The following is a 22,707-nucleotide window of genomic DNA, read 5'->3' on the forward strand; positions in this document are numbered from 1 at the left end:
TCCCCAGAGGGGTTGGTTGCACATAAGCACCAAGTCCCCAGAGGGTTGGTTGCACATAAGCACCAAGTCCCCAGAGGGGTTGGTTGTACATAAGCACCAAGTCCCCAGAGGGTTGGTTGTACATAAGCACCAAGTCCCCAGAGGGTTGGTTGTACATAAGCACCAAGTCCCCAGAGGGTTGGTTGTACATAAGCACCAAGTCCCCAGAGGGGTTGGTTGCACATAAGCACCAAGTCCCCAGAGGGTTGGTTGCACATAAGCACCAAGTCCCCAGAGGGGTTGGTTGTACATAAGCACCAAGTCCCCAGAGGGTTGGTTGCACATAAGCACCAAGTCCCCAGAGGGGTTGGTTGCACATAAGCACCAAGTCCCCAGAGGGTTGGTTGCACATAAGCACCAAGTCCCCAGAGGGGTTGGTTGCACATAAGCACCAAGTCCCCAGAGGGTTGGTTGCACATAAGCAGACTCAGAGCTGCTCCTTGTTATTTTGGGTCATTGCTGCAAGCATAGCCATGACACAAGTCTTTACAGGTGTGCAGTTATTACCACAATTACAGTGGGCTGTGCAACCCAACCCTTATTCAGTGTGACTGTTTTCTTCACCGTTAACCCCTCATAACCCTTTTGTAGCCATTGATAAACTTTTGTGCCTTTACCCTTTCCTACCTTCTAGTGGTTTTAATTTTTCTTCTTGAGTTACCTTTTTATATAAGTGAAATCATACACTCTTGTCTTTTGTGCTGGACATATTTTGCTCAGCATAATGTCTTCCAGCTTGATCCATACGATCTCAAAAACTCACTCTTGTGGAGTCAATTTTGACTCATAGTGACCCTTTCAGAAAGCTGAGAACTTCCTCTGTGGGCTTCCAAGGCTGTAAGTCTTTACGGAAGCAAAAGCTTCACCTTTCTCCTGTCGAGCAGCTGGGGGTTTTGAACTGCAGACCTGTGGTTAGCAGTATATCCCAGGGCTCCTTATAGCATTGGACGAATGCTATGAGTCATATCTCACTGTATTTCTGAGCCCCGGTGGTGGAGCGGGTAACACATTGAGCTGCTAACTACAAGGTGGGCAGTTTGAACACATTAGTTGGTCTTGGGAGAGAACCGATGAGGCAGTTCCCATGAAGATGTCAAGGCTCAAAAGCCCGAAGGACTGTTCAGCTCTGTCCTGGAGGGTAGCGATGAGAATCAACTTGACAGTAATGGGCTGGGTTTATGTACCACATGTTGTTTATTCGTTTATCTACTGATGAGCATGTAGGTTGTTTCCACCTCTTTGGTTACTGTGAATAGGGCTGTAATGAACATTGGTGTTCAGGTCTCTTTTGTAAAAATAATTACAGATCCCTGAGTGCTACAGCTGAGCTGGTTAATATTCTTGCCTGCTCACCAAAAGGTTGGAGATTCAAGTCTACCCAGAGGCACCTTGGGATCCCCTTCCCCCAAAAAAGGAGCATCAATCAGCACCTAGAGCACAGCTCTCCTCTGATTCATGTAGAGCCCCAGGAGTCAGGGTCAGCAGCTGTTGTTTGAACCGGAAGTTTTATACTAGCTGTTTAAGGAGCTCTGGTGGCATAGTGGAGTATGAGCTGGGCTGTTATCTCAGGGTCAGCAGTTCAAGTCCACTAGCTGCACCATGGGAGAAAGACAAGGCTTTCTGCTCTTGTAAAGAAGTCTATGGGGTCACTATGAGTCATAATTGACTCAGTGGCTTTGAGTTTGGAGTTTATATAAGTTGTAGATCATCAAGTTTTAGATTTCTGTTGCTAATTAAAGGTAACTCCTGCATTCATTCACACTGTAATCAACACTTGAAAATCTCGAATTGTTGTCCTAGGCCGAGAAACTTTTACATTTCTTCTAGTAAGTATTCAGAAGTGCTTTTTTTAAAAAAGGTTTTTTTTGAATGGAGTGAGAGTTTACAGAGCAAGTCTGTTTTTCATTCGGCATTTCACACACATTTTGTTTCATGTCCCTGATTACAATCCTCACATGGTGCCCCACTTGTCCGACCTCCTCTCTGTTTCTCATTTCCACTCCTCCTTTTCTTACACTTCCTGGCTCTGGACTCTGTCCTTGGGAAGACACTCTCTTCTGATCCTACAATTCTGCTTTCTTCAACATTGTTCCTCTTGTTCTCTCTGTTGTTAGGTGCTACTGACTCCAATCTATACCGACTCTGTGTCCTGCCCCATTCTCCCACTTGTTCCTATGCTTGAGCCCATTGTAGCTGCCACTGTGGCCGTCCAGCTTGCGGAGGGCCTTCTCCCTCTTAGTTGCGCCTCTCGACTTTACCAAGCACGATGACCTTTTTTATCCAGTGCAACGTGTCAGTTCATTTTGTGACTGGTCTCTCCTGACAATATGTCCAAGCGAGCGACGAGACAGTCTTGCTATCCCCACCTCTAACGAGCATTCTAGCTGTACTTCAGATTTGTTGGTTCTTTTGGCAGTCCACGGTCCATTTAGCATTCTCGGCCAGCACCAAAATTCAAATGCATCCAGTCTTCTTCGGTCTTTCTACTCAGTGTCCAACTTTCACACGCCTATGAGGCAGTTTAAGGCTTGCATCAGGTGCCCTGAGTCCTCAAAGTAGCCTTGCTTTCCAACACTTTCAAGAGATTTGCCCGATGCAGTGTGTCCTTTAAGCTTGTGGACGCTGCTTCCATGATCATCGAAGGTGGATCCAAACGAGACAGAACCCTCGATGTCATCTATTGGCCCAGCAGCGAGGAGCTTGGTCTTCTTAAGATCCTTGGAAATCAACCATTTGAGATCGCAAAGTTTAGGAGAGTTTAGAAAGAAGGAGGGATGGAAACAGGAAATACAGGGAGGAAGTGGGATAAGTGATGTTCCATTGTGGGGGCCGCAGTGACTGACAAGAAATCACTGGTAGCAAGGCACCGCCGTCTGATGTCAGCAAGGCGGGGTCTGAGGGCCAAGGGGTTGTGAGTCCATTGGACGAATGGTTTCTTTTTATCTTCTACACTCGCCTCTACTCTGGACAAGGAGACACCAAGACTTGTAGCTTAGCTGGCAGTTCACCCAGAATTGCTTTTTCAAGCAAGTTCCAATTAAAATGAACTTTTAATGAATATTAAAAGATATTGAATTGTTTTTAGTTTTTGTTTTTCCCCCTGAATTTTCATAGGTTTTCTGTCTTGTATTTGGAACACCAGAAATAGTTCTGTATTTGTTTCTTCGCTATCATAAGGGCTCAGACTTAAATATTCCGTTAAGTGGAATTTGAGCATGAAGGACTGATTATATTTATTTATATTTAAAGATTAAAAGGAAATATTTTTGGCTTATTTTTAAAAGTATGTTTGTGCCATATATAATTTTTTATCTAAATAATCAAAATTTCATGCACACAAAAAGTAAACCTTGAATCACCTAGGAAATAAAAATGGACCGGTCTTTTGCAGTGATCTAAACAATGCACGCTGTGTGAAGAAGGGGGTCATTCTTTTGATCGTTTGCAAATGAAATGCTATAGTGGAGCATTGGTTGGGTCCTTATAATAGAGTTTTTGTTTTTATTTCTTGTTCTAGTTGTTTTTGTGAAGGTTTTAATTCAACGGAAAAATAGAGCTCTAGCGGTTTCTTGTCCTATCGTTAAAACTGAAGGCCTCTAGCTTGATACGTCAGAAGTCACCCAACCATTTGATCCAGTGAGGTGGTTAAGGGAACATTGTGTAGTTACAACATAGTGTGATCATACCATGCATCTTTATGGCACTTTATCTGCTGTATAAAATGCTTTGTTCTTCACAATAGCATCACGAGATAGATAGCGTAAGCATTATGATCCGCACTTGCCAGATAAATAAGTGGCCCTGAGAAGTTCAGTGGCATGCTTAGAGTCAAATAGTATATCCGAGTTCAGCACCCTTCTGTCTGTCTCACCAGCTTTTCTTTTGGCATGTAGCCATTGTCAGTGATCAGAGCCATTCATCTCTTAAGGACCAGAGTAATGTCAAAACATGGTGCGGATGTTCCAGTCAGATAGTGTTTGGGAAGGAAGGTGCTGTTTGACCTGGCTGTTGCAGTATAAGCAACCATCCTGAAACACCATGGCTTGAAACAAGAAGAGAAATGGGCGGTGGTTCTGTAGGTGGCAGAGTTTGTGGTGTTTCTTTCAGCTCCACGTGGTAGTTGCTGGGGCCCCGTGACTGAGGATGGAGGGCCAAGATGGCTATAGCCATGTGGCTGGCCCCTCACCTGACCACTCTTTCCCAGGGACTAGCAAGAGTCCTTTACATGCCAGCTAACTTCAGAAGGGTGAAAGTGGGTGTTGCCAGGCCTCTTAGGGCCTAGACTTAGAACTGACCCAGCATCATGGATCCTACACCCCATAGGTCAAAGCAGGCCCCATAGCCAGCCCAGGTCAAAGGTAGAGGCAAGGGAAGCCACTTCTTTAAAGCAGGCAGACAGCGATGGGAGAAATTGTAGGGACTGACTCTGCCCCAGCTACGGGGTTCTGTGAGAGCCTTACGTTCCATCACACCCGTCCCTTCCTAGTCTGTACATGTGGCTGCATGTTGTTTCTGGTTGCTTTTATAAAGTGACGAGTCGATCTCGACTGAGATTTGTAGTGTTGATTTTATTAACTCCACGCAGGAAACCTGGACAAGCACGAAGAACTGGAGAAGCTTGTGGCGAGTTTCTTGGGAGTAGAAGCTGCTATGACATATGGCATGGGGTTCGCAACCAATTCCATGAACATTCCTGCTCTTATTGGCAAGGTAAGAGGCAGCGTGTTATTTACGAAAACACCCTTGTTCGTATATTGGGTTGTTTTGAAGCGCGTTCAGAGGGAAGCATACACTATTGTAAACCTTGGCTTAAACCAAAGGGGAAAAAATAGTGCTTTGCCGACAAGCCACTTCTGACTCATAGCGACCCTCGAAGACAGAGTAGAACTGTCCCATATTGAGTTTTCAAGACTATGTATCTTTGTCATTATTATTTTTAATAATTTTATTGTGGGGGGCTCTTATAAACCTTATAAGAATCCATCATTCAACTGTATTAAGCACACCTGTATATGTGTTGCCATCAACATTTCCAAAACATTTTCTTTCTACTTGAGCCCTTGGTATCAGCTCCTCTTTTTCCCCCTCCTCCCAGCCTCGTGACTCCTCGATCAGTCATGTATATTGTTGGATATTTCACTGTACGTAGTCTCATTTGGGGGAATCGGGGGACTGTTTACAGAGTAGATCATAGTTTTACATTCAACAGTTTCTACACATTTTGCTTTGTCTCATTTATTGCAATCCCCACAATGTAAGATCACTTACTTCACTTCCTCCCTCTGTGGTTCCTGTTTCCATGCCTCCTCCTGAACTTTGTCCTTGGGATTTGATATGGTTGATTAGCGTGAGGTGTATGTACCACACTCTGCTATTGTTCCCTTTGTAGACTACTTTATCACTGGGCTGACATTCAGCCATGTAGGTGAGGTCAGTCCCAGACCTCAACTATCTAAGGGCCGTAGCCTTGGGTTTCAATAGTCTCTGGCATATAGGTACACATGGTGTCTTGTATGATTTTGGGTTCTGTTCAACATTTTCCCCACTCTCCCCAGGACCATCAAATGTGAACCCTTTCAGAGCAGTTGGTCATGGCAGGCAGGCACCGTCTAGTTCTGCTGGTCTCGGGCTCATGGAGACTGATATTCACATAGCCTGTTAGTCCATTGGACCGATGGTTTCCATCTGTCCTTGGTGTTCGTCATTCTTCTTTGCTCCAGTCCAGGAGACACCAATAATTGCACCTTAGACGGCTACTCGTGAGCTTTCAAGGCCCTAGTCCCTGCTCACCAAGTTTAGATGTAAACCATTGTCTTTGCGGATTGTGTTGGGCCAGTTAACCTTAGTGTCCCCCAAGACTATTGTCTCTAGTCCCCAGACCCAGCAGTTCAAGGCACTGGTTTTTGTCTAAGGAGCTTTCCTAACTGTGAGGCTGTCTGTAATCATCGTACAAGCAGAGCGCCACGTCTTACTCCTGTGGAGGAGCTGGCCGGTATGAGCGGCACCACCAAGTTCCTCTTAAACGGACTTTACTCAGCTATTTCTATGAAAACCTAGCATGATCCGGTTCCACGTTATCCTGGCCCCTCCATCCCACTCCTGACAAACTCTGACTGTTTTCTCTTTTTGAAATCTGACTATAAAACCACTGTGCTAGTTGACAAAGTTAATCATCATCGCTGGCTCTCCGGTCTTCCCGCCTGTGGCCAGCTTTTCCCAGTCATTGCACCTCTGTCTTTGTAGAGTTGGCTTCTTCCCATGAGGTCTCTGCATGTTGCAGGTGGTTGATATGACCGTTCAGGCTCTAACTGTAGCCATATGCCCCCAGCTTGGCTTGTTTACATTCATGCCGAGTCATTGTTAAACCACCTGGTTATGTCTCCTAACGGAATGCCTGCACATTTTGGTTGTTGCCCTATTGCATCCTTGTGATGTTCTTCTACTCTGGGTATTTCCAGTAGTCTGGTCGATCTAGAGACTGCTTAGACTTCGTGCTGTCTAGAGGCTGCTTGTTTAGTTGCTCTGTCAAGTACTGTGTGTTTTCTGTTGTCCTACAACTAGAGTCATTTGATTTTTGTTTTCTCTTTCCTTGCAACATGAATATTGATCAGTGCGTTCAGCCCATTATGAAGTACCGAGCAGTCTTTCATGATTTTAGCAGTTATTGATACATTTTCCTTATAAAACAGTGATCTTCCGATTCTTCATTTCTTCTGAATTTCTTAGCTGGAGTTCATCCAAAAGGAAGAATTTTGTTAAAATCAACTCTTGGGTAACACAGGTTTGTTGGAACTAGGAAGGCAGACAGGTGCTTGATTGTTTCCGTTTGTTGATCCAAGGGCTCTAGCAACCTCCACTTGTGACCAGTGAGAGGCTGTCCCCGCCGAGCATCTTCTGACCTTGTGGATTTTTTATATGTTGGATGTGTCTCAGTGTATTACCTTCGTTCTTTTTCACATGTAAATTTTCCATAGGCCATTGGGTCCTCCTCCAGGTTAGCCTCTGTGCTGTCTTGTTTTTTACTGAGTTTAAGTCGGCAGGTCTTTAAAAAACAATCGGAATGCTCCAGCAACAGCTCAGGGAGAGGGAGTTTGCCAGAGATCAGCACACTTTGTGATCCAGCACCGTGGCTTAGAGAAGGCCTTTCCAGTGGAGGTTGGCCTTTCCATTTGTCGGACTCCTCTCACAAAGAGTTTCCCTAGAGTCTGGAAGGGGTGTGTGGGACAGCGACTCAGTGCAGGCTTCTTCAAAGCAGTAGAGCAGGATGGAGCCAGTCAGTGTATGTGTGGGGTGGGCTGCAGAGTAGGGGATCTGACGATATACAGAGTGTTTATTGATAGAAACGTGAGTAGATTTTGAGAAGACTGACAACTGTCACTTAATCCAGACTGAGGGAGTGAGGAGTCTTCCTGCCTCGCTCCGCTGGTTCTGGCCACTCAGTTGCCCTCCTCCGAGGTAGCACGGGTCACCAGTTCCTGGAGAATCTCCCCTGAGCTGGTCTACGCCCGTCTAAGCATCTGCCTCAATGGTGGCAGAATCTGCATGCCTTTCTGCTCTGAGCAGCTTTGAATGTGTGTCTGTGGAACACCCTTGTGCCTCTGTCTGTCAGGTCAAGCACCTAAACCTTTCGAGCTGAAATGGGTGCGATGTAGTCTTGCCTGTCTGCCTTCGGGAAAGATAGTGCCCTGCATTCTGCTGACCACCTTTTAATCTTCCAACTTTCAGCTCGACTTTTCAGTTTGTGAACCCCCTTCCCCCCCACACGTCTGAAAATGTTTTCCTGTGTGCTTAAGGCTGCAACAGACATCCGTTTTTCCATCTCTGTGGCAAAAAGTAAACTAAAGTTACGGGCCAATCTCTAGCAGACTAGCCTCTTCGCTTCCTGCAGCCAAAGGTGATGTGAGGGCAGGGTGGCTGTCAGCTACTTTCGATGAAATCCCTTATAGCAGGGGTTCTCAACCTGTGGGGGTCGAACGACCCTTTTACAGGGGTCACCCAAGGCCATCGGAAAACACATATTTCCGATGGCCCTAGGAACCGACACACTATGTTTTAATGAAATTCAATATGTAACAATGAAAAGGCATCCTGCACATCAGATATTTACATTATGATTCATAACAGTGTCAAAATTACAGTTATGAAGTAGCAACGAAAATAATTTTATGGTTGGGGGTCACCACCACATGAGGAACTGTATTAAAGGGCCACGGCATTGGGAAGGTTGAGAACCACTGCCTTATAGTAAACCAGTCCCAGGGAGAGTAACAGTGAACCTCGCTATAAGGGAGCCTATTTTTTGACAAAGGGAAAAACTTTGTCTCTGAGTTAAGATCTTAAGAACCTCATGAGAGATGGGACTGGTGAAGAATTTTTTTTAAAGGTCATTTTATCGGAGGCTCTTAAATAGCGCTTATAACAATCCATACATCTAAGCATATTTGTACATATGTTGTATCAAGCATATTTGTACATATGTGGCCATAATTTTCTAAGTATTTGCATTCTCTTTGAGTCCTTGGTATCACCTCTTTTTACACACACACCCTTGGTGACCCCTTGATGACATTACAAGTTATTATTATTGAAGAAATTTTTTACGAGGTGCTTGGACTTCTGTTGCCTTAGTGGAAACCCACGTTTAGAAAGGAGTTTCACAGCGTTTGTGGAGAAATGGAACTCAGAGCTAATTGAACTTTCCCATGAACTCTTTGTAGCTCCTCACACACTAGAATAGAGCTTGTCCCTGTGCCCCTGGGGCCTGCCCAGAGGTGCCTGGGAAGACAGGCTAGGCATCTGCTCCGGCCAGGGCACCGCCTGGAAAGCGTTTGGAACCCTTTGACCCAGCATGCTCGGGGTCACCGCGAGCCGGAATGGACTCGTGGGCACCTAACCAGGATCAAACTTGTTAGGGAATTTTAGCGGCAAGATTCAGGCTTACACCCTAGGTCATCTGGCAGAAAGAGCAGGAAGCTGACTCATCAGTGAATCATCACAGATAGATGAGGAGGGCAGGAGGGCCTGTCTCCACAGGGCTCTCTCCCTCAACCACAGGCCCCGCCCGGGGACCTCTCCACGGGCACAGCATACAGTGACATTCCTCCGCCCACCCTATGCAGCCAAGGCCCCAGATCAAGCTGAAAGAAACCCCATGTACACTAGCCAACCAGAGGTAAAGCCTGTTACTGTGCATCGGAATACTAAAGTCATTCACCGCACTGAAGAAATGAAATGAAAGGTTAGAATTTGTTATCTCCTAAAATATTCTTCCAAGAAAAGTAACGATAAATCACACACATGATGTAATATGTTATTGTCATACGGTGCCAATGAGTCAGTTCTGTCTTATAGCAACCCTGTGCACAACAGAACGAAACACAGCCTGGTCCTGCGCCAGCTTCACAAATGTCCTTATCCCTGAGCCCGTCGCTGCAGCCACGTGTCAATCAGTACATCTTGTCCAGGACCGTCCTCTTCTCCCCGCCCTTGTACTTCACTGAGTGTGATATTCCTTTCCAGGAGCTGACCTCTCCTGCTAACATGTCCAAAATATGTGAGACAGATTCTCCCCATCTTTGTATCTCAGGAGTATTCTGGCTGTGCTTCTAAGACAAATGTGTTTATTCTTTTGGCAGTATATGTCATGTACCCCACTCTTTCACCCCCTTGACATTACTGGGTTAACTGTTGTCTAAGAGTTCCTGAAAGGGACATAGTTGGTACAGACATTAGAGTTGGTAGGCACCTGGGTGGCATAGTACTTAGAGCAGGAGGCTGGTAACCAAAAGGCCGACAGCCTGAACCCACTGGCGGATCCATGGGAGAGGGAGGTGGCAGGCTGCCTCCATAGAGGTTTACAACTCGGAACCCGGGGGCCTTCCCTGTCCTGCAGGTCACTCTCAGTGTAAATTGACGGAGCAGTGGGGTTGGCTTTGTTTTGCTTGTTAGTTGGGTATTTTGTGATTTGGGTCACTCAGTATCTCTTCCGGGTTACGTCACTGGGTTTGGTGTTGCAGGGCTGCCTGATTCTCAGTGATGAACTGAACCACGCATCACTCGTTCTAGGAGCAAGACTGTCCGGAGCAACCATTCGAGTCTTCAAACATAACAGTGAGTTTGGTGCGGGGTCAATGCCAGTCCTGGCATTCATCTTCTTTTGGTCAGGGGAGTTGGTAACACTAATTCATAATAGAAAATACAAATGAAGCTCAGGAAGCAACATTGGAAATCTCCTTTTGGTCCAAGTTTTTCAGAGCTGTTCTTTTCCTCAGAGTAAATGTAGGCTCTATAGGTGCCTTTTCGTGTAGATGGTACTATATTCCTTTAATTTGACCTTCCTGTTTTTTCAGCCTTTTCCATGTGTGCTTGCTCAGTCTACGTGCATTTGCTGTAATAATAACTAACTACACGGTGATGGGTATAGCAGTGACTGATCATCGGGGGTTGACGGGCTGGAGAAGAGACATAGACACACAGTGCATTGCAGAGACTCTGAAATACAGGGATGAGAGGTGGCACAAAAGCAGAGGGAAGGGTGACATGAAGCCCCATCCCTTTCTCCCATATGGAGGTCTCTTTGTGCACTAATAACAATATAATAACCACTTGCAGTGGAAGCCCCAAGTTCCATTGTTAAAAACCACGCGCAGGTCAAGAGAAGGCTTTCCCAACAAGATGCTCTGAATCATCTTGCTGCTGCCCGTGCCCGTGTACAGGTAGAAGTTTACAATACACACAGCACCATTAGGGCTGCCCTTCTGGATCGTAGAGGGTGATTGCATCCTTTCTGGCTTTGTCTTGTTGAAAGTTTTTTATGATGAGAACGGTGCCTGTAGGATTTTTATTTATGTCCACATTGTTAGGTAACCTGCTTTTTTTTGGGGGGGGGACCAAAAACAATGCACCTGAGCACCCTGTGTCCGGACAGGTAGCTGTCCTGCAGGCTTTAAGCCCACGTTTACTGTTTAGGAGGTTAATGTGTTCGTACTGGTTCGCTCTCTTCGCTCAGTCTTCTTTGTGCGTTCGTGTCTGAATGACTCACTGGGGTGAGAGGTGGAGTTCGAGCTTGTGGACACATAGTACAGCCAGGTGGCTTAGCATGAAACCTTGGCTGCTTCGTAGCTTGCTCACCAAAAGTATCGAGTCGAGTGGCTGTGGTTTTGAGTGTTTGTAATGTTGTAGATGTGCTTCACCCATTTTTCTCCTTTATCTGTCCCACTCAATGTATGTTCATGCCCTTTGCTCTCTGAGACACACTTCCTGATTAAGCCCCGTTTGGGGAATGGTGTCAGGATGGAGGAAGATGGTTTGTGCTGAACTCTTGTTTTACGTGCTGTAGACATGCAGAGCCTGGAGAAGCTACTGAAAGATGCCATTGTGTATGGCCAGCCTCGGACGAGGAGGCCCTGGAAGAAAATTCTCATCCTCGTGGAAGGAATCTATAGGTAATCCTGCTTTATTTTCTTATCCGTGCGACCTGACTCTATGGAGTCTCGGAGGGACCTCTAGGCTACACGCCCTCTGGCTCGATACACACCCACAAGCAGAGCCTTGCGCACACAGCAGGCTTCTTCCTGGCTCTGCTTTCTCCCCCGCCCCGCGCTGCACTGCCTCTACACCCCTGCTCCCGGGACTTCCTCTTCACCTGCTATTCATAGAGGAACTGCTGACACAGGAGCAAGCGTAAGAAGGCGCTTTCTAATACGTCACGACACATTCCACCTCATTTTAATGATAGGAGATATTTTATTTCGGATAGTGATTTGCTGCCTTTCCACTATTTTCTCACCTCCTTCAGGCTCTTGATGTTCCTTTGTATAATTGTAGTTGTATGTTCAGTGTGCTGCAGTTTAATGGTGTCCGTATGACAAGCCTTAGAAGAGTCTGCTCCTCCCTTTCTTCTGCTGTGTGAATGCAGACTGGTTGTGTTCCACTGCGTGTTTTAGAAGACCCACCCCCTGGCCCCCCAGGTGTGTGTCTAGTCGTCAGCATCCTCTGACTTGGCCGATTTAAAATCCCAGGTAGCATTGTCAGACTCTTTAAAAGGCAATAAGCTTTGAAAAGTTTGGGGGAGGGGGGTGTGTGTGTGCGCGCACACGCGTGCACTTTTGTTCTTGAGAGTGAGTAAGAGTCTCCGTATGTTTTTCTGTGTCCTCTTTTGCCAGCATGGAGGGGTCTATTGTTCGCCTTCCGGAAGTGATTGCCCTGAAGAAGAAATACAAAGCGTACTTGTATCTAGACGAAGCGCACAGCATTGGCGCCCTGGGCCCCAGAGGCCGGGGTGTGGTGGACTACTTTGGCCTGGACCCAGAAGATGTGGACGTGATGATGGGAACATTCACAAAGAGCTTCGGTGCTTCTGGAGGCTACATTGGGGGCAAGAAGGTAAATGGGCCCGAGACCTGAGCAAGGGAAGCTGGCAGTTCGGCCTCCTAGGCCGAGTCGGCGCTGTCCCGCAGCTCGGGTCCTGAGCTGCCCGCTGAGCTCTGAGTGTGCTTGTGTTGCAGGCAATAGTGCCAGCAGGCTTCCCCCTTCAGCTGCCTGGTGAGTGACTCCGACGTCTCCTCACTGAACTACAAGGCTGGTTCTGTTCATTGTTTCCTGTGTCCTTACTTTAGCTGCTTTCTAAACGACAGGCTGGGCCGGGCTACAGAATAGCCTGTTGTCTGATAGAACGCACAGCGGTGCTTCCCGTGTGCTGTGGTCGTCTGTTGGGTTTGCGTCCACAGAACTCAGCGCCTCAAAAGGAGTGCCTGGCTAAGCCACGGGGCAGCCGGGGGTGGGGGTGGGGGGTCGAGGGCCCGTTGCACAAATGCCTCTTGGGTCAGCCTAGAAATGGGAAGGAGAAAGATTGTTTGGCCAGCTCTTAGGTACTACAAGGCATTGCCTCTTTCCATTTTAAAATGATGTGCATTAACTCCGAGCCGTTTGACTGCCCGTGTGAGGTGGTGGTAACAGTGAAACCTGCAAGTAGAGGCCACGGTTTCTCTGTTACTTGGTGAGACCCCAAGTAAGGCATGTACCCTTTTCAACCTCCTTCATCAGAAAAGTGCAACTAAGTATGTCTGAGTTTAGACTATAAAGACGCCCCCAGTGCCTGCCTCAAGAGGTGACCCTTGAAGGCATTCTGCTCAGTGAGAGGAGGCGGTCCTCCGCGCAAGGCCGCCCCTGACTGCACAGGAGTGATGGCCATGGGGCCCCAGAGAATGACCGCTCATGGGGACAAGGATGCAAGGATGGACATGCTCCCAAATTAGGTAGTAATGCGAGTCGCGTAGCTGCGTGGCTGTACTCAAAACCACGGAATTTTACACCTTAAAAGTGAATTCTTTTCCCCTCCCTCCCTGCTTCCTAGCCCCCCATGAACCCTTGATAAGTTATAAATTATTATTACTTTGTCCTGTCTTACACTGTGAGGGGAAATGAGGAGCTGATGACACCAAGGGCTCAAGGAGAAGGCAGATGTTTTGAGATGTACAAATGTGCCTGACACAGTCGATTGTGATAAGAGTTGTACGAGCCCCAAATAAAATGATTTTAAAAAATGCTACATTGGAAAAGTGAATTCTATGATATATGAATTGTATCTCAGTAAAACTGTTATTTACAAAGCAAACAATGCTCCACAACATTATAAAAAATCATTTTTGGTAAATATTTCTATGTGGCACATAATCGTGCTGATCAGTGTTACTAGTGCCTCTTTAAACCTTGCCGCTTTAAGAAAAACGTATTAGGACTTTTGGTAAAAGCTTACAGAGTAAAGGACTTGGCTTTCCAGCTAACAGTTCGACACTGTCATTTGTGACGTTGGTTACAATCTCCACAAGGAAACACTTCCCATTTCCCTGTAGTGATTCACCTTGCATCTTTCCTATCGCACCCTGACTTCTGAACACTTTCACACATCATTCAGTCATGTTAAGAAGATTTGTACAATCATCTCAAAAATCAATCTCAGAATTCTGTTTTTTTCTTACTCTTTGTTTCGCTCCCCATCCTCCCCTACCATCCCTCAGACCAGTGGTTCGCAACCTGTGGGTTGCAACTCTTGGGGGTCAAACGACCCTTTCCCAGGGGTCGCCCTATTTATACCAGTAGCAAAATGACAATGATAAAGTAGCAACGAAAATAATTGTATGGTTGGTGGGTCACCACCACATGAGGAACTGTCTGAAAGAGCCACGACATTAGGAAGGCTGAGAACCACTGTTGTAGAGGAAGCCTAGTCTTGGTGGGTCTTAACCAGGCTTGGCAGACTTTTAATCTCAAGCTCTGCCTTTTAATTTGCCAAGTGGAACCAGACCCCTCTGGGGAGCTGACTGCTTGGGGTAGGATTTCTTGCTGAGCCAAAAGACAGAAACACGGGCGGACCGTCTCGGGATAATACGTGTGTTTTTTCTAGAACATTCAATACTTTTTAAATGACAGTAATTAATCATCACATTTTGTGTGTGTGCCCTGATGGCTCTTTATTGAATCCTGGTAGATGCATGTGTGTACAGTTTATTTTAAAACTTAGTGAAGTTGTAAAAGGTATCAGGGAAAAGGGATAGATAATTTATTTGTTTGGCATTCTTGTAATTGACAGACAGGTTTTCCTCAACATGTGTTTAATTTCTGCCACGTGAATGTCACTCTTCAGTTATCATGTGTCTGAAGGATATTTAGTGCCTATGAAACTGAGGTAGTGAGGGTGTAAAGACAGACGGCTAGTGTGAGGTATCGGTGACGTTTTCTGTTCGACGGCTGCTGCTCACTGTCAACTCTCGCCTGGCACCTCACATTTAACGAGAGCCAACCCTCTGTACGGCTGTTGTGCACACGAGAGCGACAGCGAACTCCACGGTTGGAGGCAAGAGAAAACTGACTCTGATGGTTAAGGCTCTGTGCCAGCTTGACTGGACCAGGATTCTCAGCGCTGAGGCCATTGGGTAGTAACACAGCTCGCCAGTTAGTGATGATGTTGCCGTCCTCTGCGCTGTGATCTGATGTGATCGCCCCCCGTTTTTACATAATACTCATGTTTGCAGAGTGACCTGGTCTTTGGAAACCTTGCCGTGGCGATGAGTGAGGAGTGAAAAATAAGCCAGGTGCCTTCTCGTGTCATTCGTAGCATAAAGTGACACACGCTCCTAAATTGAAAGGGGTCTCGAAAACAGGCTTTTCTGAGCAGCGACTTGTTGAGAATAACAAAGCAAAGCCTACCGAGGCCGCCAGCTTTCTGGCCCCCGTGACTGAGAGCGGGCCCTGCGGCCAAGGGTGCACATGTTACGAAGAGGTGTGTTTGTTTCCAGCGCTGTAGAAGACAGAGCAGCACTGGCACTGTCCGTGAACTTCAGGCCTGCCTCTTTGTCTCTGTAGGAGCTGATAGACTACCTGCGGACACACTCTCACAGCGCGGTGTACGCCACGGCACTGTCCCCGCCTGTGGTGCAGCAGATCATCTCCTCTATGAAGTGCATCATGGGCCTGGACGGCACCAACCTGAGTAAGCCTCTCGCTTGTGGGAACTCTCCTGGCTCGCGTGCTTCTCGAGCCTGCTGCTGAGCTTCTTCCTGACAGTCAAAGGGGCCAGCGGGCAGAGCTGGCAGTGTGAGGCTTTGCGTCCATGGCTCAGACGCACGTGTGTGAGAACCAGGCTTGCTCCTGGTAAAGTTCCTTGCTTATTGATGGTGAGGCCGCCATCTCACTCCCCTCCATCACTCCGATAATAGGCCTTCAGGCCCTTCCTTGAATTGCACTTCAAGTGAAGGTAAAAAGTTGCTGCCCCAGACCCCCACTGCCTTTGAGCCACTTCAGGCTCACAGCGACCCTGCCGGACAGAGTGGAACTGCCGTCCCCAGGCTGTGATCTTTGTGGAAGCAGACCACACCCTCCTTCAGAGGAGCAGCTGGGGCGCACACTGCCCTCCCTCGCAAGGAGGGGCCACGGCTCCTTCACTTGGACGGGATGTTTTATGAGGATCATGTTTAAGGGCTGCTGCTTCCATTAAGCAGAGTCCTTGGTTTAATGACTTTTTAGTGGATTTCTAAGTTAACATGCAGGCAGGTAATCGAGTGGGAAAGAGGGGGTCTTCTACTCCTGTCAGGAGGCCCAGTCTCGGAAGCCCACCAGGGCAGTTCCTCCCTGTCCTGCAGACTGTGATGAGTGCGGTCCACTCCACGGCAGTGAGGTTGAGTGCTTTCAGGTAGCAGAGCCTCGCTGGGATTTGTGACCCCGGTAAAGACTGTGATCTGGCAGTTGTCTTCCAGTCTGCATCACCAGAGGGCAGTGTTGGCTACAGACGCCTTAGTGTGACCAGGTTTGGGTGGGAGTGGAGGGAGGGTGTAGATGGCAATTTTTTGTTTATTTTTTCCTGTTTCCAAAAAAGTAAGTATTTCCCTAGTGATTGTATTTCATTTTATCATACATTCATTTTATTTGCTGCTTTTTTGGTTTCTAAATTCAGTGTGGTGCTTGTACTTTCCACTTTACCCACCTTGGAGCCTGAAGATTATAGTTAACTATTTTAGTGGGAGAGTCCTTGGGCTTTTGTTGGAAAACACGAATGAAATGGTACATGTGATTTCGATGGGACTGTGTCTGAATGTGAAATTTGCCTTAGTGTCTTCTTCAGCTCTGTGGTTGCTTGTTATTGCTAGGGAGAGGTTTTGGAGATTTCCCCCCCACCCCCCAAAAAATATTGACACGTGATCATTTTCAGTTTCATGAGTTCATTCTTTGAAGAAGGAAATCTTTCATCAATGTTTCGAGCTGGAGTTTCCCGTCGACAATAGCTACAACAGTGGCTCCTCCTTCCAAGATGACCTTACTGGAAGTGGTGTGGTGCATGCGCGCGCGTAATCTAGTTCCCTGCCACGTAGACATTAACCGACTCAAAATGGCTAGAGCTATCAAAGTGGACCTGACGGAGAGGTTCTCTGTGTGATGCCTGCCCTCTGAATGAACGATTTCCCTGTAGTCAGTAATACAGTTTGTCTGGTGAGAAGCTGATGTGTGGGAGCTGGCTCATGGCTTTGGGTTAGTGCTGGGTTTCCAGCTACCTGCCGGCACCGTAATGGCTCCAAAGCTTGGTGGCTGGCACAGCCGCCTTATTGTGCTCTCTCAGAGTCTGGGGGTCAGGAATTCGGTCAGGGCACAGCAGGGGTGGCTTGTCCCTGCTCCACCATGTCTAGGGCTTCAGCGTGGGACACTCGGGACTGGAGAAGATTCAGATTGGGGAGTTGGGGGGAAGCTAGGGTCATCTGGAAGCTTCTTCACTCACACATCTTCCTGGTTGGAGTGATTGGGAAGCTGGACTCGGCTTGGACTGTTGACCAGAGCACTCTCTCGCTCTCTTCCTGAGAGCCAGCATCCCTGGAGAGCCACGGGGCCTTTCCCGAAGTCCACACCGCCTGCTGCCTAGAGCAAGTCAGTTTGCAGTGGATTTACAGCCATTAAAAATATCAGCCACGGCTAGCTTTTAAGTGATGTGTTTTAAAACCTGCTCCTTAAAACATCCAGTGTGATAGACTACTGTTCCTCTCCTACGTTGTTTCTCTACCAAAACAGAAGTTCAGAGATATTGAACCAAAATAAAGGCAAACAGAAATTGTGTTTCTCGGGCAGCCTGGTCTTCATCACATCTGGCCTGATTGTTTGTGTCGGTAAGGTCATGATTACTCCTCCGGCACCGTTGGGTGCATCTTTCTCCTGTCCGTGTAGCAAGAAGGTGTGAGTGGACCAGGATACAGCCAGTCCGAGGGCGTTGCAGGAGACTGGCCTGACTGACAGGAGTCGTAGCTGCGAGTCCGCATCGACTCGTGGCAGGCAGGACTTTGGTTTGTGTCACTCCCTCTGGTTCCGCCTTTCTCCTGCCTAACTCACAGGTGATCGCGATTCTGACGTTGTCGCTGTCCGTCCTTTTCTGCTTTTGCTACGTCATGTCCTGAAGTAGTGAGAGTAGCGTCTCACTGTTCGCCAAGTAACACGCACAGGTATGTCCCTGCCTGAAAGACCGCTCTCTTGAGAAGCCCTCACCGAAGCTCCCCTGCAGATCAATAAGGGAGCCCAGGCAGCCCATCCGGCCCTGTGCCAGGCAGCCCGTCCTCCCAGAGCCATCCGGCCCTGTGCCAGGCCAGCTACTTGGTAGACGACTCCTTGGTTTGGGTTTGGACGCAGGTGATGTGCCGCACGCATCCTCACACAAGGGCACTTTCCCTCACGGCGGTTTCTCAGAAGGCTCTCTCAAATCCACTTACCAAACCCGCCCCCCCTCCCCCCAGCGTAAACCTTGCCACCAGCGGATTGCAGAGGGCACAGAACAGACCCTCTAGGGGGCGGCAGACATGCCTCCATTGCCCATCCGGCTGACACAGTCTGACATCAGCTGGCCGCCCCGAGACACTCCCCTTCTCTGCTGGGTTTAAAAATGTGTGGTCTGTGCCCGTGGCATTTGAGATTATGGGATTTATTAGAACGTAGTAGGTTACAACAAGGGCTTCCAGCTGGTTCATTCTGGTTTGGCCCCCTGCTTAGAATCTGCCTTCCCACTCCAGATAGATTGAATCAGAATCTACGGTTTACCCGGACCCACCAGATGATGACTGCGGCTCTGTAAGAGCCACGTGGTGGTCTTGTTCAAAGTATTGATTCAGATTCAGTGTGTCTGGGGTGGAAAGGCACGGTCTCACCGGGGGGTCAGACCTGAAGGAACTAGTTGGAAGCCCAGGCTATAACTTCAGGTCACGATCAACCTCGATCTTAGAGGAACACTCAGGAGACAGGACTCCAGGCTTTAAGTCAGGACATCTTCTTATGCCGACAGCTGCCGGCACTCTCTCTGGTGTGCTCACAGTCACGCTCACCACCAGGCCTTGCTCGGAGTCTGGCCTTCACCCTCCCTAGGCAAGGGCTACCGCTCTTCAGTTGCACCCACAGTGCCCAGAGCCCAGAGACCCCTTACTTCGCTGGCAAGCTTCCTGCCTGAAGGTGCGCAATTCTCTCTTGTTCCCCAAGTCAGCAGTCCTAACATGCTCCCCACTCATGCAGTAGGCCTCCCGTCCAAGGGTGCTTTGCTCTTGCCTCATGGCAGAGGCCCAGCACAGCTGTCTCTCACTGGTCTCCTCGTGCCTGCCACTGGTACTGCTGTGCCATCAGGTGCTCTCTCTCCTGTCAGCGCCTGCCAACTCCAGTGTGGCAGGTCTGTCCCTCCAGCTCCCGGGTCTAGGAGGCTCTCAACACAGGGGCCCAGAGAGCAAAGGCCACACTCTGCTGTATCCTCTTTGATAGTACTAAGGTCTCTCTCAACCTCTGTGGGATTGACCCTTTTGGAAGACTCACCACCAAGACCATAAACTGACAAATCCACTCGGTAGGTCACAGCATCTAATTTGCAAAGGCACCAGCCCATCTCCACAAGGGTTTGATGTATCATTTGTACAATACACTGCCCAATCCTTGCAAACCAAAAGAAGAAGGAAACAGACTCATTGCCATTGCGTTGATGCCAGCTCATAGTGACTCTATATGGTATGGTATATCTGCCCACGAGTTTCCGAGACTATAACTCTTACAGGAGTAGAAAGCCCTGTCTTTCTCCCATGGATGGCTAGTGATTTGAACTGCTGACTTTGTGGATCACAACCCAACACATAACCATCATGTCACCAGGACTCAGTCATAGGGCAGACTGCAGCTCTGCTTTGTGTGTGTATGTGTGCGCGCGCACGCGTGTGCAGAATTTCACGCCTGATTGCCAGAAAAACCGTATAACTGAGAGACTCACTTCTGTGGCTGATGTTTCAGAATCAGATCACCAGGCCTTTCTTCTGAGATGTCTCTGGGTAGATGCCCATGTCCAACCTTTCAGCTGGCAGCCAAATACATTCACTGTGTACGCCACCATGGAACTTCTTAAAGAAAAATACAAAGAGAACATCATCTGTAGACACTTCCAGGTGCTAACAGAGTAAAGTTCACGTTCTTCATTTGATGTTCAAGCTCTTACTCCAGCTTAACCCGTTTCTTCTTGTGCCCTTGTTTCTACCGCTTGGATTCCTGAACACCTCCCGATTTACATTCGTTCTTCAGGGCCAACTGAAATGCTGAGTCTTTTCACGATGCCTCTGTGCTGATGTCTTTTTTCCTTTTCCATCAAAATGTTAGAGTATCTTCATAATTTCACCTCACAGATGCAAAATTCAAGGTGTATATGAAAGTTAGCCAATAGACTTAATGTTCTAGAAGTTAACAATTGAACCTAAACAGCAGAACTCTGTCTCCCTCCACTTGATACAAACTACATGCAGACAGGAAGTTATGCCTGTCTTGTGTACTAGTTCCCTTGTAATTAGAGTTGGTTTGGGCACATGGCAGGCACACACTCTACCATACTTTGGGTATGTTATTGGTAGAGACTGGTCCCTAGAAAAGGACATCATGCTTGCCAAAAGAGAGAGTCGGCACAAAAGAAGACCTTCAACAAGATGAATGACCAGTGGCTGCAACAACGGGCTCAAACATAACAATTTTGAGGATGGTCCCAGCATTAGACGGTGTTTTGTCTGTTGTACAGAGTCACTATGAAGTTGAACTGACTTATCAGCAGAAATCAGTACACAGTGAGCATGTAGTTCTTGCTAAATGGTTGAATGAATAATCCTTGGGTTGGTGTTTTGATGAGAAACAATATAAGTAGTGTCCGGTGATTCACCTTTGCTCTAAATATGTCCATGAATGTGGGGGAGCATACAGGGGGCAAAGTGATGCAAGCTTTTTAGACTTATGGCCAATGAATCGCTAGGCCTGGGGACTCAAGACCATGGTCTCAGAGGACACCAAGGTCAATCGGCGCTGCATAGTCCGGCACACCACTTTGGTGAGTAGTGTGACTACGGTCTTAGAAGCCTTTCGTGACCTCTCCTTGTCCAGAGGAAAGAAGAGAGGTGAAAACGAGACATGGAAACAGCTAGTCAGGTGAACTCATGGACCACGGAAGCATCCATCTCCATGGCGCTGAGACCACAAGGCCTAGATGACACGTGGCTACCACTAGCAACTACTCTGAAAGGGAGGGGGACCACATTAGAACGTCCAAGATAGAGTAAGAAGAAAAGTTGGTACAAAACTCAGAATTAAAAAAAATATATAGACTTCACTATCTTGATAGAGACTGGTGGAGCTCCCGAGGTATTGGCTCTCAATTGCCCTACAGGTCTGGCTATGAACTGACCCCCCATCACTCAATGTTCAGTAAAATCCTTGCTTTGATACTATTACTGATTCTCCCTCAATAGAGGCAACCATATATTGATAGCATAGTAGTTTTGGTCATCCCTGGCCCTAATCTGGTATGCAGATCTTCTTGCAACCTCTTGAAGGTTACCATTTTATAAGCTAAGATTCGGAGCCAGACGATCGATTGCTCATATGCAAGTTCAAGTCGAAGCTGAAGAAACTAAAGCAAATTCACAAGAGCCAACATTTGACACTGAGTGTTGCTGAGAGGTGTCAGCGGGTCAGTTGTACATGGATGGGGGCCTCCACGCCCTTTTGAACCTTCTCCTAACTGCCTTATTCCCAGAGGAATCGAGTCAGAAAGCTATTGAAAGGCAGCTTCCCTGGGAACGAGAGTGAGCTTGTGCTGAACGGGAGCTCTGCTGCCAGTGCCATGCAGGCTGACCCGGGAGCTTGAGCTGGGACATTGTGGGCAAAGCCCCGAGACTCTAACCTCTAGCTTTTCCCTCACACGTGACCAGCCATGTCCAGTAATGGAAATATAGTCACAGAGTTGTGCTTTTCATGTTTTCTTTCTGGCTAATGGTGTAGTTAAACACACACTGAGCTCCAGCTGAGTGCAGGACATCTAAACTGTTGATAAATTTACTGACCGAATAAATGGCCCAGAAATATTGGAGAATGGGTGGATTGTTGAATACTTTATTTCAAAACATTGATTATGTAGCTGAATGTTAGGTCCAAAGGGCCAAGTCGTGGAGCAGAACAAGCTAGTAAGATACATTTTCATACATAAAATGAAAAGTGATGATAAGAAACTATGTATAAACTTTCTGTATTTCTGAGTTTTGAAAGAAACTGGGCCCATTCGGGTATCTTATGGTGTAGGAGAGGAAAAAAGACCAGAGCAGGCACATTGCGGTTTAATTAAAAGTAGGCTTGGCCCACCTGAAACTGTCCCAGTGGTAGACTTGTTGATGAGATGTTAAATGGTCACCTTGAGAATCTGGGAAGTGTCGACAACTAAGTTAGGACGTCTGAGTAACTTAAAAATAATAATCACAGGACTCACAGGCTGAAGGGGACAAACTTGCTGAATAAACAAATTCTTCAGGGGATCATAAAGAGAGTCTCCTACTTCTCCTGGGTGGCAGAGAAGAAGGACCAGCAGCTTTTAACGTCCATCTGATAGGTAGGTGTAGGAACCCTGGTAGCTTACTGGGTCATTCCTTGGGCTGCTGACTGCAGGGTCACCAGTTCGAGGCTCCCAGCTGGAGAGCGATATGAACCCTCTCCTCCTGTAAAGGTTTGCAGCCTCAGAAGCTTGCTCTATTGAGCAGTACTACTTGGTCCTGTCAGGAACACAGTCTTAGCCTTCCCCCACTCCACTGAGCCGTGCGCTGATCCTAGGCAGGGCCCTGGTGGCTTGTAGCTCCCCGCCTGGAACAT

General features: G+C 47.5%; 1 protein-coding gene across 2 annotated transcripts in view; it reads left to right on the plus strand.

Annotated features, from left to right (window-relative positions):
• SPTLC2 (serine palmitoyltransferase long chain base subunit 2) overlaps positions 1–22,707 on the plus strand; it is a 100,527-nt gene that overhangs the window by 49,002 nt on the left and 28,818 nt on the right. For both annotated transcript variants that reach the window (XM_075531085.1, XM_075531084.1), the window contains exons 5-9: positions 4,625–4,749; positions 10,056–10,149; positions 11,378–11,483; positions 12,204–12,423; positions 15,403–15,529. In XM_075531085.1, the coding sequence (XP_075387200.1) occupies positions 4,625–4,749; positions 10,056–10,149; positions 11,378–11,483; positions 12,204–12,423; positions 15,403–15,529 (672 nt within the window). The remainder of the gene's footprint in view (positions 1–4,624; positions 4,750–10,055; positions 10,150–11,377; positions 11,484–12,203; positions 12,424–15,402; positions 15,530–22,707) is intronic.

Source organism: Tenrec ecaudatus, chromosome 14 (assembly GCF_050624435.1).
Source record: "Tenrec ecaudatus isolate mTenEca1 chromosome 14, mTenEca1.hap1, whole genome shotgun sequence".
Taxonomy (NCBI): Eukaryota; Metazoa; Chordata; class Mammalia; order Afrosoricida; family Tenrecidae; genus Tenrec; species Tenrec ecaudatus.